The sequence below is a fragment of the Myotis daubentonii genome, chromosome 9 (genome assembly GCF_963259705.1).
Source record: "Myotis daubentonii chromosome 9, mMyoDau2.1, whole genome shotgun sequence".
Classification (NCBI taxonomy): domain Eukaryota; kingdom Metazoa; phylum Chordata; class Mammalia; order Chiroptera; family Vespertilionidae; genus Myotis; species Myotis daubentonii.
Genome location: NC_081848.1, coordinates 57091399 through 57109923, shown reverse-complemented (window position 1 = coordinate 57109923; position 18525 = coordinate 57091399). Strand labels below are relative to the sequence as shown.

General features: G+C 48.0%; 1 protein-coding gene and 1 long non-coding RNA gene across 8 annotated transcripts in view; both read right to left on the bottom strand.

The window, feature by feature from the left end:
• Positions 1-6916, bottom strand: part of NAV2 (neuron navigator 2) — a 366516-nt gene extending 359600 nt beyond the window's left edge. For 6 of the 7 annotated variants that reach the window (XM_059709130.1, XM_059709131.1, XM_059709132.1 and 3 more), the window contains exon 1: positions 5180-6912. In XM_059709130.1, coding sequence (XP_059565113.1) covers positions 5180-5437 — 258 coding nt within the window. In that variant the 5' untranslated portion in view covers positions 5438-6912. Of the gene's footprint in view, positions 1-5179 lie in introns of all 7 variants that reach the window. The other variant, XM_059709138.1, reaches the window with a different exon arrangement.
• LOC132241059 (uncharacterized) lies at positions 1074-2329 on the bottom strand. The gene is made up of 2 exons (XR_009454451.1): positions 1606-2329; positions 1074-1402 (listed from the first exon to the last, which is right to left on the bottom strand). It is a non-coding gene; the product is annotated as an uncharacterized LOC132241059 (long non-coding RNA).
• Positions 6917-18525: the final 11609 nt, after the last annotated feature.

The window sequence follows — 18525 nt, the reverse complement described above, 5'->3', positions numbered from 1 at the left end:
TAAGCTTGGAGCTGAGTGCTCTTCCCAGGGGCCTTGCCTGTACTTTCTTTTTAAACATCTAAGACACCCACAGAGGATTTCAATCACTTCTAATTACTTTTTTAAAGAAATGAGATGCAAGTTGAGCACCAGGCTCCTAAAAACAGGAAATATCAAAGTATTATACATATAATATATTTTCCCCCTGCAACTGCTTCTTAAAAATAGGCTAACCTCTCCTCAAATACCTCATGAGCATTCCTTATCTGAAGGTTGGTAGGACAGGGTTTCTGAACCCACACAGAGCCAATCTCTAAAACAATTCTTTGTAAATGATCATAATTTAGACACCATGTTAAAGAGCAAATGCTATAAAATGTTCATTCTTGGGGGAAGGCCCAGGTATCCCAGCACCAGGAAGGGAACTTGGGAGGATTGCTGCTTCAGAGCACAGTTACCTCCCTGCACTGAGGGTCAAGACCCAGCTGCAGGTTGTGGGAGAGATTCAAGGTGAGGGGCTTGGGGAGTTGACAGTGGGGCTGCACCTTGGAGCTATTTTCTGGTTTGCTGGGGGAAATGGGCTGTCACTGGCTGAGGTGAGTTGCTGAATAATAGAAGAAGCCGTGAGAATGGCCTCCTTTCCCCTATAACTACCATGTTGAATATTCTGAACCCCAAGCTAATAATAATAATCACTATCATTTCCCAAGGGTCTGTTATGAACTGGGTATTTTATGGACACCATCACCCCAGTTTCTCATAACCATCTTGCACGCTCAGAATTAATATCCACCAGGAAGCCAGCATGCAAATCTAATTCTTCAGCTGTGAGAAGACTTTATTCTTTTCTCATCACCTTTTAAAAAGAAGATACTAGGCCCGGTCAGTGTGGTTCAGTGGTTGAGCGTGGACCTATGAACCAAGCGGTTGGGGTTCGATTCCAGGTCAGGGTACATGCCCGATTATGGGCTCGATCCCCCGTGTGGGTTATGCAGGAGGCAGACAATTAATGATTCTCTCTCATCATTGATGTTTCTATCTCTCTTTCCCTCTCCCTTCATCTCTGAAATCAATAAAAATATTTAAAAAAAAAAAAAAAGAAGATACTAGATACGGAGCAATTACCTACTGCGTGAAGGTGCAGCTTCCCTGTGGTGACATCAACTCCTGCTCTGCACCACTGGGTGGCCCTGCTCCTCATCCTTCCCTGTCATGCCCTCCTCACCTCACCCCTTCCCCACCCAGCCATCCCATTCCTGCCTATCACTGAAGCCCAGCCACCTTCTGCCTCCTCCAAGAGGCCCTCTGGACTTCTCTAGCCATCAGGGTCCTTCTCTTCCTTTGAAGCCCAAACATACCTCTCAGCCCTGTCTGTGATTTTTCCTGTTGCCCTTGGTACATTAGTTATGTCTCCCAATTAAGACTATAACAGGGGTCCTCAAACTTTTTAAACAGAGGGCCAGTTCACTGTCCCTCAGACCGTTGGAGGGCCGAACTATAGTTTTAAAAAAAAAAAACTATGAAAAATTCCTATGCACACTGCACATATTTTATTTTGAAGTAAAAAAACAAATGTTTTCAGCGGGCCGCATGTGGCCCACGGGCGTAGTTTGAGGACCCCTGGACTATAAAATCCCCAAGGCCCAGCCATGTTTATTTACCCTGTTCATCTGCCGAACGGCTGAAGGAGGCAGCTATAGAGAGTGGAAAAACCACTGGCCTTGAAGCCAGAACAACCTGAGCTGGAATCCCTGCTGTACACCTGGGGCAGGATGACCCTACGCAAGTGACTCCACCTCGCTGAGTCTCACTTACTCTTGTGCCCAATGGTTAGAGCAGTGGTCTTACAAATCAGGTCCTGAAAGAAATCAGGAAGTCTCTGTGGTTATCTCTATGTAGCATCATGGTTAAGGGCATGGAGTTCACAGACAGTCAAAGTCTCCTAATTCAACTTCTGCTACTCACAAGGTCATTAACCCAGACTTTGCCTCAGTTTTCTCATGAGTAAAATAAAAGTAATAACACTTATCTCATTGGATTTTTGTAAGAATCAAATGAGATATTTTATGTAATACCTTTAGAACAATTCCTGACACATAGGCAATGCTATGTAATGATTTGCCATTATTATATTCCTAGAGGCCTGGTGCACAACAATTTGTGCACTCGGGGGGTGGGGGGGGTTCCCTCAGCCTGGCCTGTGCCCTCTCACAGTCTGGGACCCCTCGAGGGATGACTACCTGCTGGCTTAGGCCTGCTACCTGGGGCATTGGGCCTAAGCTGGCAGTCAGACATCCCTCTGGCAGCCCGGGAGCTCTCGAAGGATGTCCACTTGCCAGCGGAGAGCAGGCCCAAGCTGCCGTCGGACATCCTTAGCGCTGCTGAGGAGACGGGAGAGGCTCCCACCACCACCGCTGCACTGGCAGCCATCAGCCTTTTATTATTATAGATTATTGTTATAGGAAATTATTGTTATAGAAAAGGCCATATCTGCTTTAAATGTTACTGTAAGGATGAAATGAGATCATATTAAAGAGCCTGGCACATCAGGCCCTCAATAAGTGGTTCTGCCCTTCCTTCATCTTCCTATTGTGTTTGTTGTACTAGGCAGGTGATTGATGCTCTGAAAAATCCTTGTGAACCAAGTGATACCTTCTCACAGGCTTAAGAGAATAAGCTATGCCCACATGCCCTATCTCTTAAATAACTAATTTTATTGTGTTCCTTATTTGCCAGACACTGGGCTAAACACTTCACATATGTTATTTTTCTTAATTCTCACCATTTGTGTGGTTGTTTATGCCCATTGTTACAGATGGGAACACTGAGGGAGGCCCAGAGAGGTTAATAGACTAGGTCACCAGCTATTATTACATGGTAGAGATAGGAAACCATGGATAGTTACCTGTCTTTAAAACCTGTGCTATTGACCACTGCACAAACCAGTCTCTGCCCCAAATCCCCTAAATAAAATGGGACTCAGAGGCCCCAAGATATCATTTAACTTATCATTTTATGAGTATCTTCCAGTGATAACTATTACACTGGGGACTACCAGATGTCAAGCCAGAAACAGCCCTTTAGCCATAATGGAGAGGCTTTCCCACATGGTGAACAGGCACCGTATCAGGCAGACTGGGCAGTAGCTGGGTCCAAAGAAGGGAAAATCCCTTCTGCCAAGGTCATTGTTGCCAGCGTGGTGCAGTGAGAACCAGGATCTTCCACTTGCCACAGAGAAGAGCCCCCAGGAATCCCAGTCATGCAAGGAAAGGGCAGGCTGGTAAAAGCAGGATAGCCTACTGGGAAGTGGCCAGTGTCCTCAGCAGTCCATCTAAACCTTCCTCATGGTCAGTGAACAAGATCCCACCGAGGGAAGGCAAAGGCGAATGGGGCATTCTGGAAACTGTGCACCAAAGATGAGGGAGAGAAGCAAAACCTTGAGGGATGAGACCGTGCCAGCTGCAGAACCTTTTTTCAGGAAAGAGGGTGATGAATCACCTTTCCAGAGCCTTCCCAGTGCAAGTCCTCCAACAGTGTTCAACAAAGGGTCAAATGGGTGAAGCAGAACAGCTGCCTGGGTGTGAACAATCAACCCCAGCATCTACTTTCCCTCTCATTCCTCAGGTCCCATTATTAGGCTGGATGTGTCACATCCCAGAGTTACTGCTCTGGCCTCCCACGTACAGCCCACTACACATCACAAGCCCCACCTCCAAGGATGAAGGGGGGTGGGGGGGGGGGGACTCTGACAGAATGTGCCCATGAGTCCATTCCCATTTCAGAGCTCACTGGACAAATCTCGTGGCCAACAACAGAAAAACAGAACAGAACACAAAACCTGAGCAGAGACAGGCCGCAGGAGCACTGGGGGAAATCTTGCCTTCCTCCCACACGCCATCACTCAAACCTGTCAGCTTCCAAAAACGTTTAGCAAGTGCAGCAGCAAGGGTCATGCTTATCAGCCTGGTGTGGGAGCTTAATCTGCTTTGAGGGCCTTCTCCAGCCCAGAGCTCCAAAAGTCTGCTTACAATTAGCTTCCAGCTCCAGTTCCTCCATCAGAAAGGCTAGGAATGTGTTGAGTTCTAGCCTCTGATCAGAGAAAGCTCAGGAGAAGGTGGAGACAGTGTCAGCAGAGACTTGAGTGCCAATAAGGTCAGCTGGTCTGTTGCCACTTCCCTGACACCAGCCCCACACTGCCTCCCCCTCTGGCTTCCTGTCTCTCCTGACCAGGACAGTCATATCCGTCAAGTAGGCCTGTCCCCAAAAGTCCCTGATGACTGACTGCCAAGAAAATACAGCGTGCCCCTGCTCCCTCCTACCAGAAGAGGGAAGAAAAAACAGCAGGGAGGGCTGGAGGCCAAGAGAACCGGATTGGCCCCTGCTGATTTCCTTAAAAGAGATTGAATGGCCAGGGCCTGTCACCGAGCCGAATTGGGTGATGTGAGCTCAGTCTGGAAAGGTAGAAGTCATCACTTCTCCTCAAGCCACCCCTCACCCCTACCCCCAGTTACCCGGGCTACCAGCACCAGGATCAAGTACCCAGGAAGGAGGGGCTTAGCTTTGGGCCGCCATTCTGAGCAGCCACCCCCACCTCCACCACCACAGCCAGCCAAGATGCTACGAGTCTCCAGCTGGCCGCCCAGCCCCGGCACTGGCCACTCCTACTGCAGTCCCAGCACCAAACCCAGACTCCTGTCAGTCCAAAAGATGCAGCAGGGCGGTTATCTTCAAGACCAGGGAACAGGTTCACTGCCACACTCAGACTTTGCAACTAGGGGGCCATGGAGCCCAACGAGGCCTCTGGTCATTCCTTGTCAGTGATAGAAATCTCTACAAAACTGACAGAGAGACGATGCTGCTTTTGAGGGCCAAGCCCTCAACATGCAGGACCTGACATTTCCAGGGCTGCATAGGTTTTTTAAAGAACACCTGGCCGGGCCTCCCCGCCCCCACCCCACCCCCGGCAAAGGAGACCTCAGGAGGGCCCGCCTGGTCTGGTATAGATCCTTAAGGCAAACCCGGGCCACACCCACCAGCCAGCCCACTCTTCTCCCGCATCCCCCAACCTGCCGGCCTTAATGGAATGGTTCCCTTCTCCGCCCACAGAGTAGCCCTTTCCCCCATCCAGCCATGCCAACCCCCCAAAAAAGTATCCCCCCACCCCCACCCCCGAACATTGGCCCGGCACACAGCCTCTCACCTGGGTATCAAACCCGTTCTCCACCGAGCCGCTCTTCCGCAGCGGCAGCCCCTCCCCCGCCAGCTCCTGCAGCCCGTGCGCTTTCAGCGGGATCTGGCTGGGAAAGACGGTCTTGCTCACCTCCACCTTGCTTCCCAACTTGAGGTAGCAGGGCTGGGGGCCGGCCCGGGCCGGGGGCACGTGCAGAATGGGCGCGGCGCTGTGCACGGGTTTGGGCAGTCCCGACTTCATTTTGGAGGCGACCAGAATGGCCGGCATCTTCTCCCGGGGCTTCGGTTTTCCCAGCACGTCCCTGGCAGCGGCAGCGGAGGCAACCGCTAAAGGCAGCGCGGGCAGCAGAGCAGGCGCCGGGCTCGGCCCGCGAGGCGCCCACCACCAGTGAAGAAGGAAAAAAAAAAAAAAAAAAAAAGCCGAGGTCGGGGAGCTCGGAGCAACCCGGCGAGCGCACCTTCGTGGTGCGGGAATGCTGCAGAGGATGGGTCGAGGCGCTCAACTGGTCCGGCTGGATGGATGCTGGATGGATGCTGCAGTCGGGTCCTAACGCCCCTTCGGGGTGGCCTATTCAAGAGCTCTGGGAGGTCAGGGACTGTTGCCTCTTGCGATTCTTCTCCTGGGAACCCGAGGCTTGGAATCCCATATTAATTTGTCACTGCATCTCCGAAGTGAGGAGGCCCCTTTGGAAGAGAAGCAGCGGGCACGCACGCCTCCGCTCCGGGAGGCTGCGGGTGTGAGCGGCGAGGGAAGGCGCGAATCGCGGAGGAAGGAGAGGGGGGGTGCTCGGAGCTCAAGGAGTCTCAAGACCACCGAGAGGAAGCTGCCTCCCTGATGGCGAGCACCGCAGTGTCCCCCGCGACGCAGAGGCGCGGCGAGAGCCCCCGAAAGGTCTCTCTAGGCGTGACAGTCACCACTGCCCCGAAGCCCCCCGGACAGATAGCACCTGAACGCCTGCGGGTCTGCACATGCTCCGTGAGCTATAGTGCAGCAAGACTATGGCCGTGGGGCGCGGGCACCGGGACGCGCGGCTGGGCAGGGCTGCGTTTGCGAGCGGCTGCCGCAGTTCCCGGGAACGCTACGCTGGCTGCGGGGCTCCGCGCGGGGGAAGACAGGCTGCTTCCCCGCGGCTGCGGCGCGGGCTGACAGCCGGGGCCACCCCGACGCGCCCATTGGTCCGAGGCGCGCCAATCAGCGGCCGCGGCTCTCACTGCAAAGGGGGCGTGGCCTCAACTCCGGGGCCGCGGCCGAAACTCTGGGGCGCGCTTGGCCGCAAGTACAAAGCGGGCCGCGGCCGCTCTGCGGCACTGCGCTGGCGGCGCGCCTCCCGCGGGCCCACACCCCGCGCCCTGAAACCTATTTTTGAAAAATGCCCTTTCGAACGCAAACGTCCGCCTCCGTCCCCTCCGGCGGGCACGGCTCGGGGGAAGTTTTGTTTCCTTTTTCAAATTATTCTGGCCACCTTAACGGTTTAAGTCTTCCGGAGTCGCGCCCGAGGCCCCGCGGCCCCCCAGCTGGCTGCTCCCCGTCTCCCGCGTTAACGACGAGCCAACCATTTCTCTTCTTTTCTGCCAGGCGGCCCGGGGGGCCTCCCTATAGCTTCCTCTTCAGTTTTCAAAGGCCGCACATTTCACTTAACTATTTGAAGTATTTATGGGCAAATACAATACCCAGGGAAGCTTCCCGCCCCGAAACAGCTCCTCCTTGCAAGCTGCCGGGACTCTGTAATTAGTGTCCGGAGGAAGCCAGCGAGGCTCCATGGCCCTGGCTGGCTCAGGCTGATCCCTGCTGCACTTCATGCAGGAGCCCCTCCCTGTCCGTGCCTTGAACACACTGGCCCCACAGGTTCCTCGACTTTCATTCCCCCAGGATTTCTTCCCTCCTCTCAGTCGCAGTTTGGGTTCTTCGCTGACTCCAAGGATGTGAGGATTGAAAGGGGTGATCCCGGCAGCCAGAACCCTCGCGGTTCATGGCTGAGGAGCGCTGCCTGGATTTAAATTGGACACATTCTTCAATCTTACATGCATCCTTAGAAAGCTGCGGTTTTCACTTGGAGTGAGGGGGAGATTTGACTGCATTTATATAATGCGCTGCTGTTTGGATTAAATGAGATAGCGCATGACAGTCCTTGAGCACAAGTACCTGGCGATGTCAAGGGCTAATAGAAGTTGAGTATTCTTATTCTTATTAATGATTGCTACTCGCCCCTCCCCCAGTCACCTCTGCATATAAGCTGCTTATCTTTCTTCTCTGTCTCCGAGATACATTTTCTCTGTATGCCCACCCTGTAGGCTGATTTACAATACTGATGGCATTGACTTATCATTTTCCAGACCAGAGGAAACAAGTTTAAACAAAAGAAAAATAAAACTCTTAAAACAGCACCAAGAAATGAGAAGGTGCTTTCTTATCCTGGTCTGTTCCCTTTCCCACCTTATGTTCCACCTATTCTATATTATAAATAGCAACTTCTGGTCTAGCTAGGCCCGTGGTCGGCAAACTGCGGCTCGCGAGCCACATGCGGCTCTTTGGCCCCTTGACTGTGGCTCTGCCTAAGCCTTAGGAGTACCCTAATTAAGTTAATAACAATGTACCTACCTATGTAGTTTAAGTTTAAAAAATTTGGCTCTCAAAAGAAATTTCAATCGTTGTACTGTTGATATTTGGCTCTGTTGACTAATGAGTTTGCCAACCACTGATAGGCCGAAATGCACACAGTCTCATATATAATGTCAGGTATCCTCCCTCCCTCTGAAATTAAATCACACATGGTCTGTGCCATTTACTGAGCACTCTGCCTTTTGCCATCTGATGCCACCTTGTTATCGATCATTTCATGTGTTTATTTTCTCCTTAAAGAGAGACTGGAAGTTAGGAACTGCATTTAAACTATTATTAGGTTTTCTCGGCATCAAGTATCATGCTGTAGACAGAATAGTCAATGAAATGATCAAATGAATGAATGCTAGCAGCAATTCTCCAGGAGGAGAGCCTTTTAGATTCCTACCCATAATTCTGGTTTTGACGGTGTACCAAGAGTTATGGAAAGATACCACAGTTTTCGACTTTAAAGATCCTGGAGATATTCCAAAGTATTTCCATGGCCCTAATGCTGTGGTTCTCAAAGTATGGTCCCCAGACCAGCAGCAGCCCCTGGACACTGGTTGGAAAACCCCCATCCCACTATGCTGTACACCTGAAACTACTATAAAATTATATAGAATGTCCAGTGTAATTGACAAAATAAAAATAATGGTTTAAAAAAAACCCCACCCCAGACCTACTAAACCAAAAAGCTCAGGAAGTGGACCCAGCAATCTGTTTAACAAGTGTTTACCCAGTGATTTTGATGCATTCTAATGCCTGAGGACTTCCTCCAGCCTCAATGAATACATCGTGCATTCAGTGCTCTTCCCGGGCTTCTTAAGCCTAATATACATAAGAATTACAGGAAATCTTGCTAAAATGCAGATTCTGATTCAGTAGGTCTGGAAGGGGTCTGAGGTTCTGCTTTGGGGTAAGTTTCCCTGTGATGCCCATGCTGGTGGGCTGGAGCTTTTGAGTAACAACAAGGCTAAACCAGAGGTAGCAAAGGGTTTCATCTCAAGAGTCATCTACAGCTAAGTGACTTTCTGCCACACTGTGCTGAAAAGAATTCTGAGGGTGCATCCATGTAGTTTAGTTGTAAACAGCAGTCTGATCAATTAATAATGTCTGTTGTGGGTACAGAAATAGAAATAATGGCATACATGCTACGTGTTTGCCATCTTTTATCTCCCGTTTAACTCCTGTTTGCTGCCAAGGTCATTTGTTAATGTGTACCCGCAAATGTGTACTAATAGGAAAAACATTGCATTCTTTTTTCTTTCTTTCTTTTTTTTGGTATTAAAAGTACCTGTTACGAATTAATACTGTAGAATTTGATAAACATATGAGCATTCACTTGAACCCTGTGGGATTTATATAACTAAAGTCTGATCATTTCTCATCTTTCTTGCCAGAAAATGTGAATTTTTTTCAAGTGTATTTCCAAATTTCTTTCCCTGCCTCCTCATCCCTTCAATAATTTTATTTGCTCTTTCCTGGAACATTTTTATTTCCCTTTATAGCTTTCCTATAAGTCACCGTTTCTTAAAGCAAAATGTTTTATCAAAATAAGCAGATAAGTGCGTGTGTGGTGGGGGGTGGGGAGGGGAGAAGCTACATTTCCCCTGCAGCAAAAAAGATAATTGCAAGATTCCTCCTTAAATAAGATCATCTCAAATTATTAAATAAACTATAAAGTTACTCCTTTCACACAGATTTTATGTTCACATGAAAAGTCATTTTAAATCAATATCTTTGGTGAGCATTGTTAGCTAAAGAAGTCATTAGTTCAGAGAATGGCAAACTACTTTGAAAACAACACACAATCCAGACTTTTTTAAGGTTATGTTTTAAAATATATGCACTACGGACAGCCCACCATTTTAAATCTCAACTTTGACAACCCTTCTCTCCTTTTGTTCTGTCTGACTCTAAGCTTTCAAAATGGCCCACATGTCAGTGCTGGGGAAATTTGAAACTTATTAGTATTTCTTTCAAAGCTCTCTGGACTACTGAATCATCCTGAGTTCGGACAGTTCCCTGGTTGTACGAAGAGCCAACCTCAGATCAGGATGGGCCAGCTGCATCCCTTTCTGATCCTGACATCAGTCTGGTGATTAGTTGAGTGTGAATGGGGCTTCAGAGCTGACCTGCAAGTGACCAGTCCCATCAACCCATCCTTCATTAGGGTTAAAGGCCCCTGGCTGCACCTGACCTCCCAAGAAGACAGTCCTGTGAAGATCCTGAAACATCCAAGTCACAGCCTATCACAAAAATGCAGGGATGGGGGCGGGGTAGTCAACAGCCTCTTGGAGACTCCTGACTATAACAGATGAAGGGACATGTTGCAAGTCTCTGGAATAATAAAAGAAGTGAAACATTCAGTTTATTTGGGAGTAAGATCACATTAGCTTATTTTCCAAAGCTCACTTTTCCTTAATTTTCTGTGATATGGTTGACAACTATAACACATAGCTCAGAGATGGCAATTTAGAAAGTCTGCTCACCTTGCCCCCAACAACTCCTAATCTGCCTTCTTCCAGCTGGGTCTCTGGGTCTGCATGCAGATCAATATGCACAATGGTGATTTCTGGAAGACTGTGGTTCTGCCACCTGAAGATTTTGGAGTGTAAGGAGTCTATGTGAAGGGGTGTGTGTGTGTGTGTGTGTGTGTGTGTGTGTGTGTGTGTGTTTATGAGCATTGAGGCAATGACCCTGACTAAATGCTATATAATAAACTATTGATTAATCAGTTATGGGGTGGCTCAATCATTAACTCAATGAATAAATTATTGAGTGCCATCTATGTGCCAGGCAGTGGGCAATATGATAGGGAGAAAATACTAAGCTCTTGTTCTCTTCTCTCCAGGTTTCAAGAATCATGCAACTGCTGTTTCCAAGCCTGAGGCTTGCCCTTTTTCACAACTGAAAAATGGAGAACTCACCATGTAGTCAGGGAAGCAAATAGAGAGATGAATGGCAAACAGTATAACTGATACTCTAATAGAAGCAGCTCATAATATACAGTGATAAACAAGGCACAAAGGAGTGTCAGCTATTCATGGGATTAGCAGCTAATTGATTAAATTAACATGCTGATTAATAAAAAACTGAAAAGGAATGGAGAGAGAAATCTTTCCTTTCCACCCTGAGTGTTGTAACTCTTTGAGGATAACCTAGCCTCAATAAACCATTGGCTAAATACTAATAAGAATAAATGTAATAGAGAAAAATTTAAAACTTAGACTGTGACTATTTTGCCTCCTGCAGGTGAGGGAAGATGTGTAAATAAATCACATCAGTGGGAATATAAATCACATAGCACTTCCTCCCACATTCAGGCACTTGGTAAGTAGGCCAGTCGAAATTTCAAAGTCAGCCAGCTCTGGGCTGGTTCAGAGAGAACCTCTGAGACCTTAGGTTATCTTAGAGATAACATTAAGGAGCATTTGGATATCAGAAGGCCAGCCCAGGGCATAGAGGTCAAGCTATATCGTTGTCCATTATAAGGGGAAAAAATTCAGTTTCCTGGGAGAGGTTTAATGTGAAGGGCCCCCAAAATGGAGTAGCCAGAGTGATGTGAAGGAACTCCTGAGGAGGGACAGGAGCAGAGCAAGGTAGCAAAGTAAAACCGTTTCCTTTCCCCAGAATTGCAATAAAGCCTGCTATGCCACCACATGCTTTGAGAGACTCCATTCTGCTTTTGATGGGGGGAATTTGTTGTTGTTAATCCTCACCCAATGATTTTTTTTCCCATTGATTTTTTTGGAGCGAAAAGGAGGGAGGGGGAGAGACAGAGAAACATCGATGTGAGAGAGACACATCCATTGGTTACCTCCTGCATGCACCGCAACCGGGGCTGGGGATCAAGCCTACAACTGAGATATGTGCCCTTGACCAGAATTGAACCCAAGATCCTTCAGTCCATGGGCTGACACTCTAACCACTGAGCCAAACCGGTGAGGGTGAGCATTATTTTTTAAATTACCTGGGTTTTGAATCTGGACTCATTTTGGAGAAGAAAGAGAACAGAGAATAGAGTGAGATCCTGGGTTTTATGGGAGCAGAAATTCAGAGTCAGGGATGGCCATGAGAAAGAAAATTGCCTCCTCTCCACCACCTTAATTCCTCCAATTCCTCCCAGCCCAACTCAGAGATTTGCAGAACCCCTGGAGAGAATTAGTTCCCCATTTGATGTGGGATAGGAGTGTACACAAATTTAAATAAGAATGTCTCCTGACAAAAGGGATGGGAGCAAGGAAAATGTATATAGAAGATGAATACCAAGATTGTCTACAGGCAAAGAGGTGAAGTAGAAGAGGAAAGTAACCTTGGATTCTCTAGTCCATGCAGGTGGCTATAGCCAGATCAGTCCTGGTGACGTGGTGAAGCTCCCCCAGTATTTTGTGCTGAGCACCATCTAGGCCTGTACCTGCGGGGAGTAAAGGTGAAGGGGACTGAGCTGACTACATCCAGATTCTTGGCTGAATCTTACCTGCAAGCTTTTTTCTTTCTTTGTTTTTTTGCTTGTTATTTTTAATGCCCTACCCACTTTTTTACTATTGCAGATGAAGAAGAAATTGTATCAATCGAGAAGGCTAGCTAATTGAGTTTCAAACTGATCTTTTTAAAAATTAGATTCCTTGTTTTGTATCATCGATTCTTCTTTCCACACATTAGACCTGACAATCCCAGTAATCATGATGATGCTGGTAAGAACCATAATTTACGAAGCTATTCTTACTGTGTGCCAGGAGCTACAGTGAACATCATATACCTCATCTTTAATTCTCACAACAATCCCTTGATTTGTATGAATACTGTTATTTTCATTTTACAGAAGAGAAAACTGAGGCCCAGAGAAGTTTTAGTATTTTACCTAAGCCCCACAACTAAGTAAACAGAAAAGCAGGATTTGAACCCAAGCACTCCGACTCCAGAGCCTGAACTCTGAACACTGGGCACTAGTGTTCACTATATACTATTAAAGGTATAACATAACAATAACAGGAGAAACGATGATGATGGCTTCCTGTTGAGATGTGCCTTTGTACACATCATTGCTGTGACCCCCAGAGCACTCCTGTGTGGTGGCACAATTGTTCCGTTTTCACAATTGAGGAAATAGGCAGCAAGGCTCCGTAAGCACCCAGGTTGTGAATGATAGTGGTCTTAATAGTAAGGCAAGGAATGGGCGCAGGCCAGTTATGGGGGCCTGTTTGCCTAATGCTCAGGCTCTGAGACAGAGCTACCTGCTTGCTGGTGTCCACTGGGAGGCAAAGGTGGGCCAGTGGTCCTTATAAAAGAAGTTTAAGAATCACTGGGGTGCTTGTTACTGGGGGTGCTTGTTGAAAGAACAGTTCCTTAAAACCCCCTCAGCCCCCAAGAGACCTGGAATTCTGAACCTGGGAGTCTGCATTTTAAACCAGCACTTGGTGACTCTGAATCAGTTGGTCCTCACGCTTTGCTTGCAGCCTTGGCTGTCCATCGGAGTCACCCGTGGAATTAATAAACTAAGGCTGCCCAGGCCCCACCCTGGACCAATCAAATCAGACTCCCTGGGAGTGGGGCCCAGGCATTGGTACATTAGTAGAGCTCTCTTGGTGCAGGCAGATTGAAAAGCACTTCTTTAAGAAATGCTACAAAGGCTTTGCTCTCTCAACCCTTTAGAATGGAGGACTATAATGGCAATAACCTGGGTAATTTTAATCAATTGACAGCCAATCTGAAAAAACTCAGGCCTTCTTTTACTTTCTGAGCAAAATTTTCTCATTGAGAGATACCCTCAGCCAGTCTAGCTGCCCCTGCAGCCCAAACACAGCCACATAATTGCCCGAATGGTGCCTCTAAGTCAGCACCGCCAACGGCATTAAACAGCCTGACCATGGCTTCGTGTGGGCCTCTAGGCACTAAGCGTCATGTTCCCTGCCGCCCTCTGTTGCGCTTCCTCTTTTGGTTGCTGCCCTCATCCTGAGAGCCTCATGCCTATGCTCTGTCTCTGCCCCCAGCGTGGAGCCTGCGAGCACCCACTGGGAGAGGCAAGGAGAGGGGCTGCTGGCCTATGTCTGCCCGTGGGAGGGAAGCCAATGGTGCCCAGGGCTCGGGCTCTCAGAGGAGGGCTTGGAACAGTTAACTCTTAGAGGTCTGTGCTCATAAAAGGGTGTATTGGCACCCCTTCAAGTTATCAACAGCGGATAACTTAAAAAAAGAAATCATTTAGCCCTGACCAGGTAGTTCAGTTGGTTAGAGCAGTGGTCGGCAAACTCATTAGTCAACAGAGCCAAATATCAACAGTGCAACGATTGAAATTTCTTTTGAGAGCCAAATTTTTTAAACTTAAGCTATATAGGTAGGTACATTGTTTTTAACTTAATTAGGGTACTCCTAAACTGGCCTTTGCTAAAAAACGTTCTCAATCTGATTGAGGTATGTTCGCTGAGGTCAACCCCTTCCAACTCTCCCATCCACACTCGTCTTGTATACTTGTTTTGTCTATCTCTTTTCGTTCATCTTCTCTGTATGTCCACCCCCCACTTCTTCTAACGCCACTTCTTCAAAATAGACTCCCCCAGGCGGAAAAGTGACTTCTGCGCATGGGCCACGAAGTTTCAATCGCACTGTATGTGCGCGCCCGCACATGGTATTTTGTGGAAGAACCACACTCAAGGGGCCAAAGAGCCGCGGTTTGCCAACCACTGGGTTAGAGCGTTGTCCTGATACTCCAAGGTTGTGGGTTTGATATCTGGTTAGGCCCATACAAGCATCAACCAATGAAATCATATATTTATGTTTTTACATATGTATAAATAAATCCATCAGGAAAGACAAGGAATAGGAAGGAGGGAGTCACACCAAACCGTTAACAGCAGTTACTTCTGAGGGGCAAGATAGTAGATGAGTAATTTCTTCTTATTTTATAACATTGTTTTAAAGGGTTGGAAGTATGGTGGTTTTAAATTACTTTCCCATAGGATTTTCTGTATTTTTCCACCTTTATTAAAAGGGAGCACTTATTAAGCCCTATAGTGAACCAAGCTCTGTGACAAGTATCAGGGACCTGGAAGTTGGCCTGCTTATATCCATCTCTGCCCTCCGCCTTTACAGGCAGGAGAGGTGAGCCCTCTCCCAAACAAACAGATAAACACTGTGTTAGCTAACAAAGATGAAAATCCAGTTTTACCTGCATATATACAACAAAGTCACCGACCACAGGGTTCTCTCCTAAGAGGAGCAGGAACTGTCACTCCCGAGATCCCACCTGTCTTCCCTACCTTCCCCGGAAGCAGCTCCTCCCAGAATCATTCTCTGCACAAGTGCCAAGACCACCCCTGAGCAGCGGGAATAGGAAATCAATTCTCTTCTGACTGATCTCTGAAGCTGTCTCTACAGCCAGTGACGCTGGCCTGAAGACAGAGTCCCCCTCCTGCAGAAAGAGAGGAGATAGACGAGAGAGGGCCCCAGTATGCCTGAAATGAACCCAGCCGGGTATGTGTGAAAGGCAATTCTAGTTCACACTACCCCTTGGCTGAGCTCAGAGCTGGTCTAAAAACTGTCAACAAAGCAGAGACACCCATGAGGATCTTTTGTGCCCTGAGATCATTCGAAGCCACTAAGCATAAACAGCTGTGTTGATTTCCGCCCGTTCTCCAAACCCAGGGCAAATAAAACCTCAGAGCTTGAAAAGAACAAAATATACAGAGATTTTCTTTTCTTTTTTGGCTTAGAGAGATATTGTTTTACAAACAGTGGAGCAAGACACCATTAATTTTTTTTAATTGCCTGGCAAGTTTCTTGAAGCTCCACATTGTACAAGAATGTTAGACATTCGCTGATAAATGTATCGGGGTTTTCTCCGCAGGGCAGTCTGAGCATGTGTCAGTGTGAATCTGACAAAGCCAGTCTCCCTAAGGCTGCACCAAAGACTGTCAAGCATCGTCATCCTGGCTTCTTTGATTCCACAAAGACCACCTTTTCGAACTTTGGGATGTGGAATGAACTCCCATTTGGAATCGGTTGCTTGTTAGGGTTTTATCTTTCCCAAGGGGGGACCATGAAGGGTTGGGTTTGGAGATGGGGAATCCAGTCTTCAAAGGCGTCTGGCCTGCAAGGCTGACTTCCTGCTGAGTTATCAAAGACAGCTTTCTAAAATACTCTCATGGCCATTTTAGCTCCTTCCTTGCCTTTGATCCTTTATTCCTAACATTCAATTCTGTCTGGTCTCCACAACCCCATTTTTTTCTGTTTTTCCCAAAAAGGAACAAGTTGGCAGAGCCCTTTGTCACTATTCCTTGTGTCTAGGTTCCTTTCTGACAAAGTAGAGTGAAGGAGAGAGAAGACTGGGGCTGGAGTCAGGCAGCTCAGGGTGAAACTCCTGAATTCACCTCTGATTGACTGAGGAAGTGAGGGCCACTTCACTTCTCTGACCCTCAGTTTATTCATCAGTAAAATGGAAATGACGATAACTATTTCACAGGGTTGTTGCGAGGATTTCAGATAATGGAAACTGAGGGCCTACACTCACTGGTGTGAGCCTAGAACCTTATAGGTGTTATACTCATTCATTTAAATAATATGTTAGTGCTACCGAATGCCAGACAATGTGCTAATCACTGGTGATATAATGTTTGCAAAACAAAGTCCTTTTCTCATGGAGCTTACAATGTAATCAGGGGAATGGACAATAATTACATAATCACATCAAGCGAACCTTTAACTAACTACTAACTGAGGTACCCGTTATGATAGCAGATAAAGAACCTAGATCCCCTTTAGACTGTTGGGCAGCCAAAGCTTCCAGAGAAGTGATGTTTGTGATGATGTTGGGGTGAAATCTGGATGGCAAAGAGGGTAACCAAGCAAGGATGGAGTCAGGGTGCTGGGGGTGGGAGGTTTAGGCAGTGAGCAAGAGCTGAGTCCCCCCACATTCTCCTCCCTCTTACCCATGGGGGGTCAGAGACAATGTCAAGGTTCATTGAAGTGGAAAGAGTCCCACAGACATGCATAGATACAGGTCGCTTCCCCAGGATGCTGGATGATGCCCTGGAGTGTCAAATGCAGGTATCTCCCCACCACCACCACCACAGCCTTATCCCAAACCGCCTGCAGTGCCTGAGGCCGTCATCTGCAAGGGAGATACCTCTTCCTGAGAGAGGCTTTGTTTTCAGAAACTAAAACAAATTCATACTGGAATCTTCCTGACTTTTCCAAATCCACAATTAAAGTCCACACTTTGTGGCCCAGGTACCAGTTACCATGCAGGTGCAGAAAGCCCCTGGGATGGTGATAGGGTTGGGGGTGGGATTGAAGCAGTTATGTGCCAGAATCTTCATTTCATTTAATGTCTCCAAATAATGCTAGGAAGCAATATTTTCTCCCTTTCACAGGTGAAGAAACTGAGGCACAGATAGGTAGAGTAGTAATTTCCCCAAAGTCACACAACCAGAAATCAGTAGAACCAGGATTTAAATCCTAAATTGTCTGCTCCCAAATTCCACGCTTTTTCCATGACACCCTATTTTACATCAGTCACCTGGCCTGAGCCCCGGATCCTGCCGCTTGTGTTCTGAAGGTTTGGCAAATCACTGCCCCTCAGCAACATGGCACTGATTCCCTGTGGGCCACAGTGTGGCCCACACCTTCCTACAGCAGCTGGCTGACAGCAGGATGCAGAGACCTGGGCAGGAAGACAGCGTTTCTGTCTGCGTCTAGGGCAGGGGGCTAAGCCACAGTGCATTAGAGTTCAGGTATGGAAATAGTCTCTGGGAAATTTGAATCTTCTATGTGCTCCTTTCTTTCCTCTTCCCTTCCATGACACACACACACACACACACACACACTCCTCATGCAGCTTGCATCTGGCGGGAAGGCATGCCAGCCGAGGTGTTGAAATCCATGGAGAGTCATGATTTGGCACCTGCGGAGTACTTTTCAGCACTTTGGAATGACAGCTTATTCGTCCACACAACCCTTCCAGAAAGGTTGTATGTGTGCCATCGTGGAGAGAGGGAATCAGAACAGAGACTGGGAGTCGTCAGGCCAAGCTGGAGTTGAACTTCTCACCCCTGCTCCACGCTGGGAGCCACGGGGCTCTCACAGGTGCCTCCTACTCCTGGTTCTGCTGTTCAGTTCCCAGACGACCTTGGGAAAGCCACCAGTCCCCTTGGCCTCTTTCTCATCTGGAGGTTGTTCAGTGGCTGTCAGCCGGGGCTCTCTAGACCCATAGGATCTTAGGACACAGTAACGGCAGATCATGAGGCATAATAACAGCTGCCATTTACCAAGAGCCTGAGGCACACTTCCTAGGTGTCTTATGAATAACATCTCCAATTCTTAAGACAAACCTACCAAGTAGGAATGCTCACCCTATTTTATAGATGAGAAAACAGATCTTCCTACAGGTCAAGGGACTCACTCAATACCCTGTAGTAAGTGGTAGAGCTGGGATTGGAACCCAGGCTCCTGTGTGTAACTGTTCCAGCCCACTGCTTCGGAGAGGTAGCCTCTCCCCTGGCTTAGCTAATGGATAATGTGTTTCCAGCCCCTCCATGGCCGCCCTGTCACAGCCCAGCCTGCGCCCTGTGATGAGCCAGCACTGGGCAGCAGCCTGGGAAGGTTCTGGTGGCTTGATGAGCAGTGGGCACAGGCGCTGGGTAGGCAATGCAGCTTCCAGAGAAGGGAGGCACCGAGCCAGCTGCTCTGGGGCTGACCCCACAAGTCCTGATAAGATGTCGAAGCAAGAGTTCAGTGGGGAAAAGGAGTAGAAGGCCCTT